This window comes from Myxine glutinosa, chromosome 7 (assembly GCF_964187855.1).
Source record: "Myxine glutinosa chromosome 7, kmMyxGlut1.1, whole genome shotgun sequence".
In the NCBI taxonomy this organism is placed as follows: Eukaryota; Metazoa; Chordata; class Myxini; order Myxiniformes; family Myxinidae; genus Myxine; species Myxine glutinosa.
The window spans coordinates 102,690,852-102,712,684 of record NC_136267.1 but is presented as its reverse complement, the minus strand read 5'-3'; the positions used below and the strand labels follow the sequence as shown (position 1 = coordinate 102,712,684).

Below are 21,833 nucleotides of genomic sequence, written 5' to 3'. Positions count from 1 at the left end.
AGAAAAGCTACACAAGGTAAACCATTTGGCATTTAAAACTCTACCTCGGTTCCTCGACAGCTGTAGACATTCACAAGTATTACATACATGAAAATCCCAATGCTGCACGCCCTACTCAGCCTCCGGACCAGTTTCCTCACTTATTGGCAAATCATCAGCGACAGCACAGACGTAGTCAGGTGCCACCAAGACTCCCGAGCATGTACCATGTGCAATGTTAAATAGAAGTCAACATATAACTAACAAGACCCAATCACGTCTAACACCCACTGGAGAGGAACTCGGGTAGAGTTTGAAATGAGCCGACTTTGTACAACTTTTAGCAGCTTTCTTCGGCTAGAAGAACATGGGAAGCGTTAATTTATATAAATCTAGCCACATGGGGAAATTAATTGGATGAGAGCTGATTGATTATTCCCTCCAATTAAAAGTGAGAGATGTGCATGTTTCAGTCTACACTGTCGCTGATGACTCGCCAATAAGCGAAGAAAGTAGTCCAGCGGCTGAGGGGGTGTGTAGCATTGGGATTATCATGTATGTACCAATTTTGAATGTCTATAGCAGGAGACTCAGTAGAGGAACTCAGGTAGAGTTTAAAATGACAAATTGCTTACGTTGTGCAGCATTTATTGGTTGCTTTATGCAGCTTTCTGCAGGTAAAAAACCATGGGAAGAGTTAATTTATTTGATAATCCTGGCCACCTGGGGTAACTGAACAGGTGAGAGCTGATTGTTTATTCCCTCCAAATACGAGTGAGAGAGGTGATTGGGTTTTGTCACACACACACACACACACACACACACACACACACACACACACACACACACACACACACACACACACACACACACACACACACACACACACACACACGCACACACACACACACACACACACACACACACACAGCTTTGTTTGGCACTGCTTTGTTATAACTCTCTCTCCTGCTGAAAATTTTCAGCTCTGTCATCGAAGGTAGACAGAGGTTGTGTTTTCACCCCTGTGTGTCTGTCTGTCTGTAAGCAGAATATCTCAAAGTTAAAGATGAATTCGGACAAAATTTGGAGGAAAGGTTGGGTGCGTGACAAGGACAAATTGATTCAATTCTAGTCGAGATCCTGATCTATTTTTAAAAGCGATTCTTCACCATTGAGTTAAAAGGCTAAAAACGATATACTGTATAGCACGATATTTCAAAAAGCTATGGATGATTTATGACAAAACTTTGTGGACGAGTGGGTTAGGTGACAAGAACAAGCCGATTAGATTTTGGTTCAGGTCAGAATCCAGATCCGGCCTATCAGAGGAATAGAGCTGATCTGTGTGAACTGATGATTTGTTCTGAGAGAATAAATAAAATATGATGTTTGTGATCTTCATTGTTGATGGCATTAATAACTGCAATTCATTTTCATTCATAAAAAGATGAGCATTCCAGCTTCTACGCCAAAAGACTATAATGACCACCAGAAAAAACTGTGTCCAGGTGATCCGCAGGACCACCTTTAAAAAAGGGCAAAGCATGACTCCTTAAGCATGATCAGTCATCCAATCACATCATGCCTCACTATGCAATGAGAGCGTCCATAATGGTGGCAAATTGTACAGTGTTGGTTAATTAGTGTAGGTGGTTTGTGAATGCCGGTTGTTGGGTAATGTGTGCTTGGTAAAATAATGTTTCAGGTGATAATGCCAAAAGTACTCACAGTGAATGATGATGGTTTTCTGTGAGGTAATTGCTCCTCCTTTGCTCGTTTTTATTTCGCATTTATAAAGGCCAGAGTCTTTCCGAGAAGCAGGTTGCATTGTGTATGGAGCAGTCAATGGATTTTGAAACTCTTTATCATCCTACCAAAAAATAAAAATAATCATATGTTAAATGGATTAGACGAAAAAAAACATGGAAAAACAAGAACAATGTGTCTGTTGCCAATATCCCTCTGCATGGTCCCACAACGGACAAATGATGAATTGCGAAAGATGATGGGAATCGAGCCTGTGATTGATGCTGTGAAGAGGAACAGGTTGAGATGGTTTGGTCATGTGTTGAGGAAGGATGAAAGTGACTGGTTGAGAAGAGTGATGGAAATGAATGTAGAAGGAAGTAGAGGACAGGGAAGACCGAGAAAGACTTGGCTAAAGATGGTGGAAGAAGAAATGCGGGCAAGGGGGTTAAACAAGGAGAGATGCAGAAAATAGGGCAAAATGGAGAAGATCGTCATGGGGACCGCAAGGCTAACCCCCGCTCTAGCAGGGAAAATTGCCTTAAAATGCCTGTTGTTGTTGTTTGTTGTATAGTCCCACAACGGGTAGATGCCATCACTCTGCATATGTATGGGTAGTGGATCACGTTTGTGAAGTTTTGTGTTGATCGGATAAGGTTCGTTTTTCTATCCAAAATGGCTGCTAAACCATGTGACCTATGATGTCATAAATTTAATATTTCAATACAAATGGGTCAGAGATCATGTGCATGCAATTTCAGATTTTTAGGATAAGGAATTCGATTAAAACATTTTTGGCTGGTATACCACTTCACCCATGATGTCATCATTATCATGCTTTTGTTCCCCATTGGGAGTACTTGACAATGTGCCAAGTTTCAAATTTTTGCCATTCAGCGGTTTCTGAGAAATAATTTTTAAATTATTTGCCTTTAGTCCAAGATGGCTGTCATAACACATGACTTATGACGTCACAATTATCATACAACCATTTTGCATGGGTGTCACTCCTACCCTGAAAGTTTCATCCCAATCGGACATATGGTTGCTGAGAAAAACGGGGTTTAGCCCGAACGGACAACCCGAAAACAATGCCTCCGGCGACTTTGTCGCCGGAGGCATAAAAAACATGGATTAGACATACACACATACAATGCATTCAGAAAGTATTCAGACCCCTTCACTTTTTTCACGTTATGTTGCAGCCTTATGCTGAAATCGTTTAAATTCATTTTTTCCCTCATCAATCTACACTCAATACCCCATAGTGACAAAGGGAAAACAGGATTTTAGAAAGTATTGCAAATTTATTAAAAAGCAAAACTGAAATATCACATTGACATAAGTATTCAGACCCTTAACTCAGTACTTAGTTGAAGCACCTTTGGCAGCGATTACAGCCTCGAGTCTTCTTGGGTATGACGCGACAAGCTTTGCACACCTGGATTTGGGGATTTTCTGCCATTCTTCTCTGCAGATCCTCTCAACCTCTGTCAGGTTGGATGGGGACTGTCGGTGGACAGCCATTTTCAGGTCTCTCCAGAGATGTTCGATTGGGTTCAAGTCAGGGCTCTGGCTGGGCCACTCAGGGACCTTCACAGAGTTGTCTTTAAGCCACTTAGGCCAGAGAGAGTCCTGCGTTATCTTGGCTGTGTGCTTAGGGTCATTGTCCTGTTGGAAAGTGAACCTTCGGCCTAGTCTGAGGTCCTGAGCGCTCTGTTTCAGGTTTTCATTAAGGATATCTCTGTACTTTGCTCCGTTCATTGTTCCCTCAACCCTAACCAGTCCCCCAGTCCCTGCTGGTGAAAAACACCTCCACAGCATGATGCTGCCACCACCATGCTTCACCGTTGGGATGGTATTGGGCAGGTGATGAGCAGTGCCTGGTTTCCTCCAGACTTGACGCTTAGAATTGAGGCCAAACAGTTCAATCTTGGTTTCATCAGACCACAGAATCTTGTTTCTCACAGTCTGAGTCCTTTAGGTGCTTTTTTGCAAACTCCAAGTGGGCTTTCATGTGTCTTTCACTGAGGAGAGGCTTCCGTCTGGCCACTCTGCCATAAAGCCAGGATCGGTGGAGTGTTGCAGTGATGGTTGTCCTTCTGGAAGTTTCTCCCATCTCCACACAGGATCTCTGGAGCTCAGCCAGAGTGACCATCGGGTTCTTGGTCACCTCTCTTACCAAGGCCCTTCTCCCCCGATTGCTCAGTTTGGCCGGGCGGCCAGCTCTAGGAAGAGTCCTGGTTGTTCCAAACTTCTTCCATTTAAGAATTATGGAGGCCACTGTGCTCTTGGGAACCTTCAATGCAGCAGAAAATTTTTTGTGGGCTTCCCCCAGATCTGTGCCTCGACACAATCCTGTCTCTGAGCTCTGCAGGCAGTTCCTTCGACCTCATGGCTTGGTTTTTGCTCTGATAGGCATTGTCAGCTGTGAGACCTTATATAGACAGGTGTGTGCCTTTCCAATCAATTGAATTTACCACAGGTAGACTCCAATCAAGGTGTATAAACATCTCAAAGACGATCAAGAGAAATGGGAGGCACCTGAGCTAAATTTCAAGTGTCATAGCAAAGGGTATGAATACTTATGTCAATGTGATATTTCAGTTTTTTCTTTTTAATAAATTTGCAAAACTTTCTAAGATCCTGTTTTCTCTTTGTCATCATGGGGTATTGAGTGTAGATTGATGAGGGGAAAAAATGAATTTAAACGATTTCAGCATAAGGCTGCAACATAACAAAATGTGAAAAAAGTGAAGGGGTCTGAATACTTTCTGAATGCACTGTATATATATTCAGTGCACAAAACAGGAACACCTTCCTAATATTGAGTTGCACCCCCTTTTGCCCTCAGAAAAACCTCGATTCATCGGGGCATGGACTCTACAAGGTGTCAAAAGCGTTCCACAGGGATGTTGGGCCATGTTGACGCCAATGCTTCCCACAGTTGTGTCAAGCTGATTCTCTACTCCAAATAGCTCGTTTCATTTAATCCCACAGATGCTCTATTGGATTGAGAGCTGGTCACTGGTCAGGCCACTGCAGTAAGCTGAATTCACTGTCATGTTCGTGGAACCATTCCTGGACAATCCTCGCCTTGTGGCACGGTGCATTATCCTGCTGAAGAAATCCATTCGCAGATGGATAAACTGCTGCCATGAAGGGATGCACCTGATTGGTAATGATGTTCAGATATCCTGTGGCATTAAAAGATTGCTCCACTTTTATCAAGAGATCCAATGTGCCAGGAAAACACATACCACACCATCACAACACCACCAGCCTGCAATGTTAACACATGGCATGATGGATGCACATACTCATGTGGTTTTCTCCATACTCTCATCCTCCCATCAGCATGAAACAGCAGCAACCGGGATTCATCAGACCGGGCAATGTTTTTCCAATCCTCCAGTGTTTTTGTTCCTTATCCCACTGCAACCGCGAGTTCTTGTTTTTTGCTGAAATAAATATACCTCTGTGCAGTTGTTGGCTGCCATACCCCATGTCAAGGTACGACGAGTTGTGCATTCTTTTGTGGGTCTTTTAGCACCAATGTTGTAGTGGACTGTCAGTTGACTAACTGGAGCTCTTCTGTTGCTCTGCAGAATTCGTGTCAGCCTTCTTTGGCCTCTTTCATAAATGACCCGTTTTCGACAACTGGCTGGATGTCCTTTGGGTGGTGGAACATTGTTGATGCACATGGGAAACTGGTGAGGTGAAAAACCCAGCAGTGTTGCATTTCCTGACACAATCGAACCAGTGCATCTGGCACCTACTACCATACCCCGTTAAAAGGCACTTACATTTTTTGCCTTGCCCATTTACCCTCTGAATGGCACACATACACAATCCATGTCTCAATCGTCTCAAGGCTTAAACATCCTCATTTAACCTGTCTCATCCCCTTCATCTACACGGATTGAAGTGGATTTAACAGATGCAATCAATAAGGGAGCATGGCTCTCACCTGGATTCACCTGAACAGTCTATTTTATGGAAAGAGCAGGTAGGTGTTCCTTATGTTTGTACACCGAGTGTGTGTGTTTGTGTATCTATATATATATATATATATATATATATGAATATGAAATGAATGAATGATCGTTTTAAGGCCATTTTTCCCCGCTACAGCGGGGGGTAGCCTTGCGGGCCCCATGACAATCATGGTTCCCTGTTTGAGGCAATGTTTTTATGGCCGGATGCCCTTCCTGACGCCAACCCTTAGTCACCTCTTATGATGCGCAGGTATACGGTGTACCTATTCTAAATCAGGATACACACTGGGATCATTCATCCCAGCAAGCTGGTACTCAATTTGCCGACCTCGGAAGGATGACAGGCTGAGTCAACCCCCCTGGCGTTAATTCAGCGATCGACCGGGATTTGAACTCAGGATCCTAAGATCCCAGGCCGGCACCCTAACAGCTAAGCCAACACCAGGCTGGGCCAAAAACTTTATATAGCACAATATTTCAAAAAGTTATGGACGAGTTATGACAAAACTTGGGGGATGAGTTCGTTCGGTGACAAGAACAAGCCGATTAGATTTTGGTTCAGGTCCGAATCCATATCTGGCCTATCAGTGGGATACAAAACATAAACTCTTCGGCCTGGCGGAGGTATGCGCTCTACTGAGTGTCATTCTAGTTGTGGCCTGTGTTGTTAGAAATGACGCAGTGTGGTACAGTACTGTACTCTCAAACTTATATTTTCCATTCCACTTATGCTCTTGCACAAGTGAAACCCTGATCTTGTTGTTTTGATTCTATTCTTCTTCTTTTCATTTTAGTTACACACACACACACACACACACACACACACACACACACACACACACACACACACACACACACACACACACACACACACACAGGGTTCTTAGTCACCTCTCTGACCAAGGTCCTTCTTGCCCAGTTGCTCAGCTCACAATTCTATCTCGGAGTTCTACGGACAGTTGCTTGGACTTCATGGTAGAATTTCTGCCCTGACATACACTGTTAAATGTCGGAGCTTATATAGAACTAGAACGGCACTCGTTAGAGCGCATACCTCTGCCAGGCTGAACAATTTATGTTTTGTAATCCACTGATAGGCCGGATCTGGATTCGGACCTGAAAGAAAATCGAATCTGCTTGTTCTTGTCGCCTAACCAACTCGTCCACCAAGTTTAGTCATAACTCGTCCAAAACGTTTTCAAACATAATGCTGCATATCCCTTTTTCGTCAGATCCCTTAATGGTGAAGAATCACTTTTTAAAAATCCTCATATCCGAGTCCATATTCAGATCTTCACCAAAATCAAATTGATTAGTCCTTGTCACACACCCAACCGGTCCACCAAGTTTCGTCCAAATCCGTCCACAACGTTTTGAGATATCCAGCTATATATCGGTTTTGGCCCAATCTCTCAATGGTGAAGAATCACTTTTAAAAATTCTAGTAGCCGGATCCAAACCCGGATCTTCACCAGAATCTAATAATTTCGTTCTTGTCACATACACTACATCTCTGCTAAATCTCGACCGAATCCTTCCACAACTTTTTGATATATCTTGGCTACAGACAAACAGACAGACAGACAGAGTTTAAAACATAACCTCCAACCACCTTTGGTGGCCGAGGTAAAGATGCATTTCTTTGGATATGTCCAATTAATTTAATTGGCCACAGGTGGATGGAAATCAAGTTGTAGAGACATCTCAAGGATGATCAAAGGAAACTGGATGCATCTGAGCTCAATTTGGTGTGTCATAGTAAAGGGGTTGAATAGTTATCGACTCAAGACATTTCAGCTTTTCAATTTTAACTCATTTGTAAAAAATTCTCAAAACAAATTCCACTTTGACATTATGAAGTATTATGTGCAAATGATTGACAAATAAAATCTCAATTTAACCCATTTTTAAAATCAGGCTGTAGCAACAAAATGTGAAATAAGTCAAGAGGTGTGAATACTTTCTGAAGGCACTGTATAAACATACATAAAAATATATACCTACATATACATACATGAAAATAACCCAATTTTTAAACACCATTATCCGGTTTATAATCATCCCAAGTTTTTTTTTTGTGCTTACGGGTCAGGGAGATCATCCGCTAAAACACATCTCTTCAAAAGAATTAATGATTGTGTTCCTTTAAGTTGGGTACAGCTGCTTAAAAAACGTACGTTACATCCATCAAAAAACAACTGAGTTTTTATTGAGCTTTCAAAACATGACAAACACAAATTTTCTCTTGCTGACGCTGGTCCACAACGCATGACACAAAGTGAATTTGATCAGAGTACTACAAGCAAGTAAGGTAAGGTAATTCCAACCTTGAACAGAACAATCAGAGGTGGTGGGTTGCCATTCGTTTTGCATGTTATGGTGGCTTTTCCTCCTTCAGCAATATATTCTGGAAAGACGTTCAGGTTCACCTCATCAGCAGGGTCTGAAAAAAAATAAAAAATTCCCAGCATTTGTGCAACTCGGTCAATCATTGCACAATCACCAAAGGAGAGGGTATTGCATTTGAGTCCGTTTGTTTGTTTCTTGCGAAATTGAAATTTGCAAGTTTATTGGTTGATCTGGCCTGTTATTCTGTCTGTCTGTCTACAGTCGCAATTCTGACTGATTTTCACGGGTACCAGTCTATGATCGCTTATTACTTGAAATTGAAGATTCACAAGTCTTTTTTGCTTCAGTTTCTTTATTTTGGCTGCTTACATTTTGAGATGTTTTATAGTTTATTACCATCTGAGAAGTTGTCATCAAATGTTCAACAAAACTTTGAGAATACGGAGAACAATTATACATTTTTTTTATGTATTCATGTTACATTATTTTTAGGTGTTGGTTTATTTAAAGTTTAGTTTCAGTGTAAAGTGGACGCGGATGCGATTTGCATTTTCAGATGCTTTCTAGAAACCTACCATATTATCAGAATTCCTTAATTAATGTATTTTTCAGCAGACACCATCAATGGTTCTTTCCAGTTATAAACTCAGAGTGATATGATGTGACGCCCTGTTGTTCTTGTGTATTCATTTTTTTTTCCTGAGAGTGCAGTCTGATACGTAGTCTGTACACATGTAGAAATCTGCATCAGGCAGAACCAAAAAATTTAACTTTGTGCACTTACGACCCCACTGTTCAGCAATCTATCGACATTCCTTGTAACTCGTGTTGTTGATGTTATAATACTCACAGTGTAATGTAACTTGGATGGAGGAAGAGTTTCTTCCATAGCCAGTGCGTTGAACTTGCACATTGCAGTAGTAACTTGCCTTACCATCGTCCTTATGTACACGGTACTTGAGAACAGATTCACCAGAATATTTTTCATCTTTAGTAATAAAGTCTTCCACATCCACATTTTCTGCATGGTCATGAGAACACAAGGGATATCGATAAAGAAAAAGGAACAAAGAGAGAGAGAGAGAGATCAAGGAATGATCGATTATATGATAGATTAGCTGAGAGGATTGGTCAAACAACCTATGCCTGGTGTTGGCTTAATGGTTAAGGTGGCTTGCTTGAGATCTTAGGGTCCCGAGTTTGAGCCCCTTTCATGCCATTGAATCAACACCAGGTTGGTTGACTCAGCCTGTCATCCTTATGAGGTCAGCAAAATGAGTGGTAATGGGAGCATTGCATCAGCGGCACAGCCGCACCACCAGAAAGTGATGCAGCCAAGTCACCACAGGCTGTATATGAACCACCAAAGAATCGACAATCATATATTCTTTAAAATAATTAAATTCTTCATCAGTTAGAAAATTGAGCATGTCAAACATCTGAAAGATTGCAAAACCAAATACAAAAGTGCCATCAGCCCTGCATGAGGCCCAGTTACAAAATAGATGGGACCCGTGTGATTTCACACTCTAAAAAGCTGTGACCAGATCTATTTTTCCATGCACCTTTAACGTCTTCCAATTTACCTTGCGCTCGCAAAGCAAAAACCAGGGTGAGGCGATCAGTTACGTACGAGTGGTGTGCGTGTCTGCATTTTTAAAATTCATTTTCTTGGCAACTGCTGGTCCAATTGACTCGAAAGTTTACCATTAAAGCACCTCCACATGTAGATTTTTTTATTATTCAGAATTATGACGTCATAGGTCACGGATGCCATCTTGGAAAAACGTTACACCGCTACATGCCCAAAACCGCTCAGTGGAAAATTGAAACATGGCTCATTGTGAAGTACTCGCCACAGGGAATAAGGTATGTTAATGATGATGTCATCTGTGCCTTCCTTATGACGTCATAGTTCGACAAGTACAGGGTGTCTCAAAATACATGGAACCCATGTCACTGCTAATAATTCTGCCAATATTAATGTTCTTGTTCTTGTTCTTTTTTTTCAGATTTGAAGAGAGGAGACCATAACAACTAATAATTGTCAATCAAAATGCCTTGGACAAAGGAGGAAAAAATATTTTGCGTCACTACTTATTTGGAGACGAAATAATTCAAAACGGTGCAAGCAAAATTTCGCAGGAAGTTCAACTTCAACAACTATCCCCAGAAAAACCAAATTTATCGTTGGGCACACAAATTTCAAGCCACTGGATCAGTAAACAACCTCAACAAGAAGGCAGAAACACCCAGTTCTGGCAGGAAGCTGACTGCAAGATCTCCTGACAATGTGAATGTGGTGAGACATTGTGTCGGAAGGAGCCTGAAAAAGTCCATCCGAAGACGTAGCCAAGAGCTGGGTCTTTCACGTGCGTCAGTGCAAAGAATCTTGATCAAGGATCTTCAGCTGTACCCATACAAGATCCAGATCAAGCATAAACTCACACCAGCTGACATGGCAAAACGTGTTGTGATGTGCCGGTGGTTCGAGAGAACAAGATCTAAGAGGATCCTGACTTTCTTGATGATGTTTGGTTCAGCGACGAAGCACACTTCTTGCTCTGTGGGCATGTCAATAGCAAGAACAATGTGTTCTGGGGTACACAAGCCCCAGACGAGGTGCTTCAGAGGCCCTTGCACTCTGTGAAATGCACGGCCTGGGTGGCCATCTCAAAACAAGGCATAATCGGACCGTTTTGGTTTGAAGACGTGGTGGTCCCTCTCGGCTCTCCCCCCGTTGGTATTTTTGTGCACATAAGATTGTTCACGGTTCTGTTTAAATATTATTTAAATATGTATAACCTTTCCCCTTCAGTGTTTTACTCAGTGGTATTTTACAACACGCTGTTTTTCTTCCTATTTAAAAGGCTTTTCTCAATTTCCTCTCCAACTCATTCCACCTCAAAAAAAAGAAATTCAATATCTTATACGTCTCCCTCACTACATGGTCTAAATTCACATTCATTCCATCCCTCCTCCATCATTCTGAACCGGATTGCTAACTTGAAAATCACAACAAACCCAATTTGTTTTCAATGTTCGTCTTTCATTAATCATCCACTTTCTAAACTCACCTCTTGCCCCTCCCATCCAAATCCCTCCCCTTGCACCTACACTCCTAAACTCCCCCCTTGCCCCGCCACTCTTAAACTCCCCCCCTACCCCTCCACTCCTGAACTCCCCCCTTGCCCTTCCACTCCTGAACTCCCCCCTTGCCCTTCCCCTCCTAAACTCCCCCCTCACTCCTCCCCTTCAAAACTCCCCCCCAACCCCTCCCATTCAAATCTCCCCCCATACCATTCCTCTCCAATTCTCCCTCCTCCCCCCTCCTCCTCAAAGCTGCCTCCTCCCCACTTCGTCTCCCTTCTATCTCATACCTCCACCCCCCCCCAACCTTCTTCTTTCCTCTACCCCCCCCTCAAACAACTCCTCTCTGTGCCTCATCCCTTCACCTTCAAACCTTTCATCCTCCTCATCCTTCCCTTTCTTGGAACTCTTCTGCAATCGCTGACACACTAACAACTGCTCTCCCTACCTCCCCCTCTCATCCTTCATCTTACCCTACTCCTCCCCTCCCCTGTCCTGTACCCGATGCTCCCCCTCTCTCTTCATTAACGGTATGGACCTCAAACATCCGGGGCCTTCGCTCAAACCTTTCTGATCTCTCCATACAGGTTGCTTCTGACAATCCAGACTTGATCTGCTTAACAGAGACTTTCCTCCTTCAAGATGTCTCTGATTCCTTAATATCTCTTCCTGGTTACTCCCTCCTCCGGTATGATAGACCTGAGCCTCGGCCTGGTGGTGGGGTGGCTATCTTTATCAAAAACTCTCTTCCTCACTCTCCTTGCACTGCCCTCTCTCCTCCTCACCCCCAGGAGTACCTCTGGCTACGGCTTCCTCTCCGCTCCCACCTTTTGTTCATATGTGTTCTGTACCGTCCCCCAAACAGTGATGACTCCATCTACATTTCACTGTCTGACAACATGGACCAACTTCTATCCACTCATCCCAACTCTCTTCCTCATATGTGGTGACTTCAATTGTCATCATGCCACCTGGTTGGGTGTGGGTTCCTCTCTCACCAGTCATGGCACCTCAGCAAAGGACTTCTGTGACTCACTGGGATTGACACAATCTGTCAATTTCCCGACCCGGATCTCAGCCAATGGAGTATCTTCTCTTCTAGACTTGGTTATGACTAACTTCCCTGCTAATGTCTGCTGCTTTTCTTCTGCTCCAATCGGTTCTTCTGATCATGTGCTTGTCAAAGTGGACATCTCTCTGGCCATTCTCAGAGAGCCTCCTCAGCGTCGACGAGTCTGGCATTTCACTCAGGCCGACTGGGACGGTCTTCAAGCAGCCATCAATCGTCTGGATTGGTCTCCCATCTCCACTGCCTCTGACATCAATTCTTCCTGGGAATTCTTCCAAAGCAAACTGATCTCTCTCATGCACAGATTTATCCCATCTCGCCTTCAGTTGTCTTACCCTTCCTCCCGTCCATGGTACACTGAATCTTGTGGTGAGGCAGTTGCCCTGAAACAACTTGCCTTTGCCTCTTGGAAGGCTAATCCAACTGAAGGAAATCTCAGTTCCTTCCACCAAGCTCGGAACAAGTGTGTGTCTACCCTCAGGAGTGCCAGGAAGCACTATCTCTCCTCACTCAAGAATGAACTCTCAAACCTGTCTCCTTCCTCCAAATCCTGGTGGCGTCTGGTCAAATCCGTTTCTGGTGTTTGTTCCCCCTCCATCCCCTCCCTTACCTCAAATGGCCACACAGTTGACATCGCACGTGACAAAGCCGAATGCCTCAACTCTGTGTTTGCCTCAAAATCCTTAGTCCCAAACCCATCTCTCTCTGTTCCTACCTTTCCCAGTCGAACCAAACTGCTCCTGGACTCTGTGACCTTCTCTCCTGACAAGGTGGAGGAGTTTTTGTCAAACCTCGACTCTGATTCTGCAACTGGACCAGATGGCATCAGCCCACGGGTCCTAAAATTCTGCGGTGCCGCTCTATCTCACCCTCTCTCTGTTCTTTTCACCCTATCCTTTGCTCAAGGTCATCTGCCAGTATCCTGGAAATCAGCAAACATTACCGCTTTACACAAAAAAGGTGCAAAAACAGATCCTTGCAACTACAGACCAATCAGCCTGCTCCCAATTATCAGCAAAGTCATGGAATCCATAATTGCTTCGGATATGAAATCTTTCCTCTTCTCCAATGGCTTGATCTCTGATCATCAATTTGGTTTCAGACCAGGTCACTCTACTCTGGACATGCTGCTTCTGCTGTCTCAACAATGGATCGAGGTCCTCAATGCCAAACAGGAAATCAGAGCTGTCTCCCTTGACATATCACGTGCCTTCGATACGGTCTGGCACCCAGCTCTGCTCACCAAACTCTCCTCCTATGGTATCCATGGAAATCTCCATGCATGGCTTGCGGACTTCCTCTCTGGTCGTAGTCAACGTGTGGCCCTGAATGGATTTCTCTCATCTCCCCTTCCTGTTCAGGCTGGAGTTCCCCAAGGCAGTGTGCTGGGCCCTGTGCTTTTTCTGGTCTTTATCAATGATCTCTCCGACTCTCTGGAAAATCCTCTGTATCTCTTTGCTGATGACTCCACTCTCTGCCGCTCCATTCCTCTTCCCTCAGATCGGCAGTCTGCAGCCTCCTCACTCTCTGAAGACCTGGACAAAATCACAGACTGGTCAAACATGTGGAACATGTCTTTCAATCCTGACAAATCTCACACTCTTACTATGTCTCTCCGAAAAGATCGACTGGACAACCCTCCCATCTACTTTCTCAACAATCCTCTCCAAGAAGTTCTGTCGCTCAAGCTTTTGGGTCTCACCATCTGCCATGATCTTTCTTGGGAAAACCACATTTCCAAGCTGGCCTCCAAAGCCAGTCGCCGACTGGGCATCCTCCGTCGGGCGAAGTCCTTCCTAGGCACACCTGAGCTCCTCACCACATACAAGGCTTTCATCCGCAGCTCAATGGAATACTGTTCTCCCCTATGGGCTGGTGCTCCTGCCTCACACCTGGCTCGGCTTCACGCTGTTGAATCCAAAGCTTTCAGAATCATTGGAATCTCCCGCGATGAAGCTATCTCTGAGGGCCTTTCACTCACTCACCGCAGGCAGGTAGGTGGTCTTTCTGTCTTCTACCGACTCCTCTCCGGCCTTGCTCCCCCAGCTCTCTCTGTGCTCTGTCCCCCAAATATTCCTCCAGGTCGCACAAGATCTGCCAGCCACCCTCTGATGGTTAAACTGCCGAAATCTCGGCTCTCTGCTCACCTTCACTCTTTCATTCCTCTTTTCTCCCGCCTCTGGAACAAACTCCCACACTCACTTCAATCACACTCCTCCCTCCAGGTCTTCAAAACAGCTGTTCACCACCATCTCTTATCTTCCCCCATCCAAAACCTTGATCTTTTCTACCCCCACTAATTCACCCCAGATCCACCTTGTTTGAAATTCCAACTTCTTTCCTGGAAGTCTTGGCAGTGTCCATATGTTTTATACCTCTGCCACCCCCCCCCCCCCCCCCCACTTCACATGCCTCCCCCCCCAAAGCCCTCTCCCTCCCACAGTTCTCTCGATGTCTCCATGTCTCTCGGTCCCTGCTCTCAAATGTTGTGTTTGTGTCATTCCTCCTCTCTCTCCCCATCTTGTCTACCGCTCCCGATGTTATTTGTTTTGTGTGTCTGTTTGTCTTTCTGTGTGATTAATGTTCGCTCTTTCACGAGCCTCGATCTTGTATACAAAAAAAAAAAAAAAAAAAAAAGACAGACGAGGAGGCAGTCACTGTCACAAAGGAGTGTTACATTGTGGTGCTCAACATGTTCTGGAGGGGACTTGGGAGACGTCGTGGCGTGAATCGAGATGTGCAATGGTTCCAACAAGATGGGGCAACTCCACATACAGCCAACATCACGATGGAGTGTCTGGACCACCGATTCCCTGATCGGCTGATCAGCAGGCGCCGCGAACCCGAGTGGTCTCCGCATTCACCCCATCTGAACCCCCCCAGATTTTTATCTCTGGGGGTTCTTGAAGGACCACGTGTATGAGAATCGTCCTCAATCCATTTCTGAACTGAAAGTGGCCATCACCCAGAAGATTCGTGCCATCAGGAAGGAAGTGTGTGTCAGGGTGATTGACAACTTCGCTCGTCGGCTTCAAGTGTGTCTAAGGCGCAAAGGCGGTCATTTGGAACATGTGCTCTAATAAATGTATCCTTTGAGCTAGAGACCTCAAATCTTCAGTTTTTTAATTGTTATCATATCAGCTTCCAGGAAATGTAATCTTTTTTGGAGTTTCTTGTCTGAGTAATAAATTATTATCATGTTAATGGGTTCCATCTATTTTGAGACACCCTGTACAACACTTGATCTGATCAGTATGAATCTTTTTTTCTCTGCATCATAATAATTCTGATCAGTGTGAATTCTTCTTTTTTTCTCTTGAGACTTGTCCACGCAAAACATAGTCCACATTTGCTTTGTCTGGGCATTTATCAATATAAATAGTGTAACCTTTTTTGGCCAAATAAATAAAAGATCTGGCCCTGCACTGCCTGGTTCCTCAACGATGAATTATGGTACCATTTTTTACATTTGCATCGACTCCCAAACTACTGGTTGCACAAACAGTTAAAACACACACACACACACACACACACACACACACACACACACACACACACACACACACACACACACACACACACACACACACACACACACACACACACACACACACCTTATAATTATATCCACTGTACTTCCCTCATCCATCCAATCAATACAATGTGGAATTCGATCCAGTCTTCTCGGCATCATAATCTATTAATTCTGATGGGAGTGTCAACAGCCCAATTGGACAATTCATGTCCAAAAAACAATCATACATTGTTGACTGGAATTGGGGTCTGTGCAGTTTCCCTTACTCCAGCTCAATAAGTCAACACGTGTTTATCAGGCATAAAATGTGAGATAATTTTAGAAGCAGAGTATCACCATCAGATGGTTTCAGCTGAACTTCGTCCTTGTACCAAGTGATCTGAGGTTTCGGGTAAGCTTCTGAAATATTACACCGTGCAATCTGTTCACAACAACACGAACAACGTTCTAATGACAAACGATGAAATTACATCATTCAACACTAATATTGTGCAGATAAATTGCAAACCACTCCCAACCACTTTGCTGAGTCGTTGGGAAAAAACGCTTTAAAGTGTAATAATATTACTCAAAAACGAGTTTGTTCATATTCATCCATCAGTGAAGAAGTGCTGTTTCTATTACTCAGTGATACATTGTCTCTTGCAGGACTGATAGGATAGCTCTCAGAGCTGTCGAGCCTGAGTTAAATTCCCAACACGAGCTTTTATAACTTAAAGATCGCTGGAAGTTAAAGATCCCACAGTACCCTTTGTAAGAAGCAGACCATTGTATGTGAATATCTGCAATAAAATCTAAATTACTGCTTTAACCTACAGGGGGCACTGCAGTGACATTGAGGCATCCCTCAAAGTGATGACACCAGCAGCATGATTTTGATATGGAGTGAGAATAAAAACCCTTTTTTTGAGCATGGTGGAATATTATTTTGGCACAAATGCTTTAGAGTATTCCCTTCATCTCACGATACTCTTTCAACGAAGATCCATTGCAACCACAAGCCCTTAATTTCACTCAATATCCAAATCAAATTTTTCGTTTCCTGATCAATCCTAGGTTAGAATCAGCATGTTCTAGTGTAGGTAAGGATTGCCTTATTACCTGTCTATTCAACTCACCTCAGCCAGGCTGCCATCAACTTCAATTGGTTTGTCAGTTTTCTTTATCTGTATTCCAGGCTGGACTGCAATAAAGTTAAATCTTTATCAGGGATATTACAGTTTATAAAAAGCTGTTCATATGCATTGTAATGTAAAGGTTATTAAATAATTGTAAATATCATCTGACCGTAAACCCGAAGATTTGTCATTTGCTCTTTCTTGCCTCCTGAGTGCTTGACACGACAGGTATACTCAGAATTGTGAATAAGACGTGCAACCTGCATCACCATTGAGAACTTTTCACCCCAAGTGAAACCATTTTCAACCAGGGTTGCAGAGCCCCTCTTATAAAGCACTCTTTTTCTACTTCCTGGATTTTCCTACACAGAAACAGACAAGTATCATACTATAAGTTCAGAAGTGTTTGTTTGTGAGTTTTTGTTTGTTTGTTTGGGAATTATATGCACTCCAAAATGCTGGACAGATCGATTTGAAAAACAGGGGATGTACTCAGAGATGTACCATATGGTGGGGGAAAGGAAAGTGGGGAGGTGGGGGTGAGAAGGGGAGTCCACAACCCTGGGGAAAAGTATCTTGTCCGCAATAATGGGTGAATGATCCTGTCCGCAATAATGGGTGAATGATCCTGTCCGCAATACTGGGTGAATGATCCTGTCCGCAATACTGGGTGAATGATCCTGTCCGCAATACTGGGTGAATGATCCTGTCCGCAATACTGGGTGAATGATCCTGTCCGCAATACTGGGTGAATGATCCTGTCCGCAATACTGGGTGAATGATCCTGTCCGCAATACTGGGTGAATGATCCTGTCCGCAATACTGGGTGAATGATCCTGTCCGCAATACTGGGTGAATGATCCTGTCCGCAATACTGGGTGAATGATCCTGTCCGCAATACTGGGTGAATAATCCTGTCCACAATACTGGGTGAATGATCCTGTCCGCAATACTGGGTGAATGATCCTGTCCGCAATACTGGGTGAATGATCCTGTCCGCAATACTGGGTGAATGATCCTGTCCGCAATACTGGGTGAATGATCCTGTCCGCAATACTGGGTGAATGATCCTGTCCGCAATACTGGGTGAATGATCCTGTCCGCAATACTGGGTGAATGATCCTGTCCGCAATACTGGGTGAATGATCCTGTCCGCAATACTGGGTGAATGATCCTGTCCGCAATACTGGGTGAATGATCCTGTCCGCAATACTGGGTGAATGATCCTGTCCGCAATACTGGGTGAATGATCCTGTCCGCAATACTGGGTGAATGATCCTGTCCGCAATACTGGGTGAATGATCCTGTCCGCAATACTGGGTGAATGATCCTGTCCGCAATACTGGGTGAATGATCCTGTCCACAATACTGAGTGAATGATCCTGTCCGCAATACTGGGTGAATTATCCTGTCCGCAATACTGGGTGAATTATCCTGTCCGCAATACTGGGTGAATTATCCTGTCTGCAATACTGGGTGAATTATCCTGTCCGCAATACTGGGTGAATCATCCTGTCCGCAATACTGGGTGAATTATCCTGTCCGCAATACTGGGTGAATGATCCTGTCCGCAATACTGGGTGAATTATCCTGTCCGCAATACTGGGTGAATTATCCTGTCCGCAATACTGGGTGAATTATCCTGTCCGCAATACTGGGTGAATTATCCTGTCCGCAATACTGGGTGAATTATCCTGTCCGCAATACTGGGTGAATTATCCTGTCCGCAATACTGGGTGAATTATCCTGTCCGCAATACTGGGTGAATTATCCTGTCCGCAATACAACAACAGCAACAACAACAAAAGGCATTTTAAGGCCATTTTCCCTGCTAGAGCGGGGGTTAGCCTTGCGGTCCCCATGACAATCTTCTCCATTTTGACCTATTTTCTGCATCTCCCTTTGTTAACCCCCTTGCCAGCATTTCTTCTTCCACGATCTTTATCCAAGTCTTCCTCTGTCTTCCCCATCCTCTACTTCCTTCTACATTCATTTCCATCACTCTTCTCAACCAGTCACTTTCATCCTTCCTCAACACATGACCAAACCATCTCAACCTGTTTCTCTTCACAGCATCCATCACAGGCTCTATTCCCATCATCTTTCGCAATTCATCATTTGTCTTCCTCTCTCTCAACGATACTCCGCACATCCACCGAACCATTCACATTTCCACCCTTTCCAGCCTTCGTTGCTGCTCTACGTTCATTACCCATGTCTCGCTCCCAGAAATCAGAAAACTTCTCACACATGCAGCATACACCTTTACCTTCAGCTTCAATGACACTCCCCTCCTCGTCAGCACACCACTCAGTTCCCAAAATTTCTTCCATGCACATCTCACTCTAGCAACCATTGCCGAGTCTGATCCACCTTCTCCATTCAGCATGTCTCCGAGGTAGCAATATGTTTTTACACCTTCCAGCTTCACGCCATCTCCAAGATCCAACTCAACATTTGCTCCATCTGCAGCTCCCTTTGTGCACACCTTACACTTGAATGTAGCTGCCACACTGGTTAATGACCCTCTCAAACTACTACATTTTTTATGAACCCACTCAGCGCACATTGTACATTGAATGGAGTTCACTCCGACACCCTTCCTGCACACAGCACACGGCCACTTCCCAGTTCTTTCCACCTCACCACATGCTTTACCACTTGCCATCACCTTCGTCTTTCCGATATTCACCTTCAGACCTTTTGTCTCCATACATTCCTTCCACTTGTTCATCTTCTCCTTCAGTCCATCTATACTTTATGCAATCAACACCAGATCATCTGCATACAACAACTCCCACGGTAAACCCTCCTTTACGTTCCGGGCCAGCACCTCCATCACAGCTACAAATAGTAGTGGACTTAGTACTGACCCCTGATTCCCTCCCACCTTCACCTCAAACTCACCACTGTTCCCGTCCTTCATCCTTACAGCTGTGCGCGCTCTTTTGTACATTGCCATCACTCCTCTGATCAACCATTCCTCCACTCCTAAATTCCTCAATGCTCATGTCATGACATGTCACTACGATAGGAACCCTATCGAATGCTTTATCCAGATCAACAAACCCAAGAAACAACTTCTTCCTCTTCTCCATTTACTTCTCCTGCAAATGCCTTACAATAAAAAAGCGCGTCTGTCGTTCCTCTTCCTGGCATAAATCCAAACTGCATTTCGTCGATCTTCACTTTCTTCCTTATCCTCTTCTCCAACACCCTTTCCAATACCTTCATTCCATGCTCTTATAACAACTTTATCACTCTATACGAGCCACAGTCCAGAGGGTCACCTTTCCCCTTGTATAGAGGGACGAGAGTACTCAGTTCCCAATCCACTGGAATGCGGCCTTCTTTCACCACCAGATTCCAGATCTCTGTCATTCTCTTCACACCCCCAACTTCCTGCTGCCTTCAACATATCTCCCACAACTCCCGTCGGCCCTCCCGCTTTTCTACTCTTCATTGCGTTTATCACTTCCTCAACTTCCTTCTCAGTTATCTTCTCTGCCGGTCCTAAAACTGGGTTACTCTCTATGTTGCCATCCAATTCATTCTCTGCATTCAACAGCATTTCCATGTACCTCTAACATCTTCCTTTAATTCCATCTGGGTCCACAACGATTTGTTCCACTTCATCCTTCAAGCAACTCACCCCCATGACATCGCACCTCTCTTTCGCTATCTGCTTTGCAATCCTGAATACCGCTCTCTGACCCTCTTCCGAATCCAAACGTTCTCCAAACATTTTCCTACATATCTTCTGCGCCTTTGCTACCTTCTTGGCTGCCTTATAACTTTCATGCTCTGCCTTTTCTGCCCCCGTACCCCCATGCCTTCTACCACTCCTTGAACTTCTTCCTCTTCTCGTCAATCTTCTTTCCAACTTCATCATCCCACCACCATGTTTCCGAGTGCCTCGGTGGTCCTTTTGTCCATCCACATACCTCACCAACGGCTCCCAACAGACTATCTTTCATTGACATCCAACCACTTTCAAGCTCAACCACATCATAATCTGCCATACTCGGCCTCTCTTTTAATGCCTCCCTCACTGGCACCTCTTTCAAACTCCACACCTTCATTCTCGGTTGGTACTTCACCCGCCAAGCTCTCCTCGCACCTTTCACCCTTATGTCGCAGACAACCAAGTGGTGCTGTGAAACAGCCTCCTCCCCCGGGATCACCTTTGTGTCCCGGAGGTGCCCCATATCTCGCCTACGCACCCATCAAGTAGTCAACTGTTGTCGGCGACCCACCTGATGTAACAAGCTTATTATCCTCTATCCCACATGTCCATTTAGGTCAACTCCTACCACAACAACTTCCTCATCTTTCACGTTTTCCATCAGCTTCTCTATCGCACACCAGAACTTGTCCATCTCTTCATCGCTCCGACCAACCTGCGGAGCATATCCTGAGATGACGTTCACCAAGAGCTTTCCAATCAACATTTTCACCATCATCAACCTTTCACTCACTCTAGTCACACTCACCACACTGTCTACAAACTCCTCAGAAAACATGACACTAACACCATGCACGCCTTCTGGCACCCTTGCCACACAAACTTGTATTTCTGTCCCTGCCTACCCTTCAATACTTGCCTACCTCCACAATACTGGGTGAATTATCCTGTGCACAATACTGGGTGAATTATCCTGTCTGCAATACTGGGTGAATTATCCTGTCCGCAATACTGGGTGAATTATCCTGTCCGCAATACTGGGTGAATTATCCTGTCCGCAATACTGGGTGAATGATCCTGTCCGCAATACTGGGTGAATGATCCTGTCCGCAATACTGGGTGAATGATCCTGTCCGCAATACTGGGTGAATGATCCTGTCCACAATACTGGGTGAATGATCCTGTCCGCAATACTGGGTGAATGATCCTGTCCGCAATACTGGGTGAATGATCCTGTCCACAATACTGGGTGAATGATCCTGTC

The 21,833-nt window shown here is 44.4% G+C and overlaps 2 protein-coding genes across 3 annotated transcripts in view; both read right to left on the bottom strand.

Moving 5' to 3' along the window:
* Positions 1 to 21,833, bottom strand: part of MRPS31 (mitochondrial ribosomal protein S31) — a 396,402-nt gene that overhangs the window by 191,469 nt on the left and 183,100 nt on the right. The gene's annotated exons all lie outside the window — the stretch shown is intronic.
* The window catches only part of LOC137431617 (CD166 antigen), a 113,918-nt gene that overhangs the window by 49,929 nt on the left and 42,156 nt on the right, over positions 1 to 21,833 (bottom strand). For both annotated transcript variants that reach the window (XM_068123139.2, XM_068123140.2), the window contains exons 3-8: positions 17,054 to 17,246; positions 16,885 to 16,949; positions 16,103 to 16,187; positions 8,923 to 9,093; positions 8,051 to 8,166; positions 1,708 to 1,849 (exon numbers count right to left, since the gene is read on the bottom strand). In XM_068123139.2, coding sequence (XP_067979240.2) covers positions 1,708 to 1,849; positions 8,051 to 8,166; positions 8,923 to 9,093; positions 16,103 to 16,187; positions 16,885 to 16,949; positions 17,054 to 17,246 — 772 coding nt within the window. The remainder of the gene's footprint in view (positions 1 to 1,707; positions 1,850 to 8,050; positions 8,167 to 8,922; positions 9,094 to 16,102; positions 16,188 to 16,884; positions 16,950 to 17,053; positions 17,247 to 21,833) is intronic.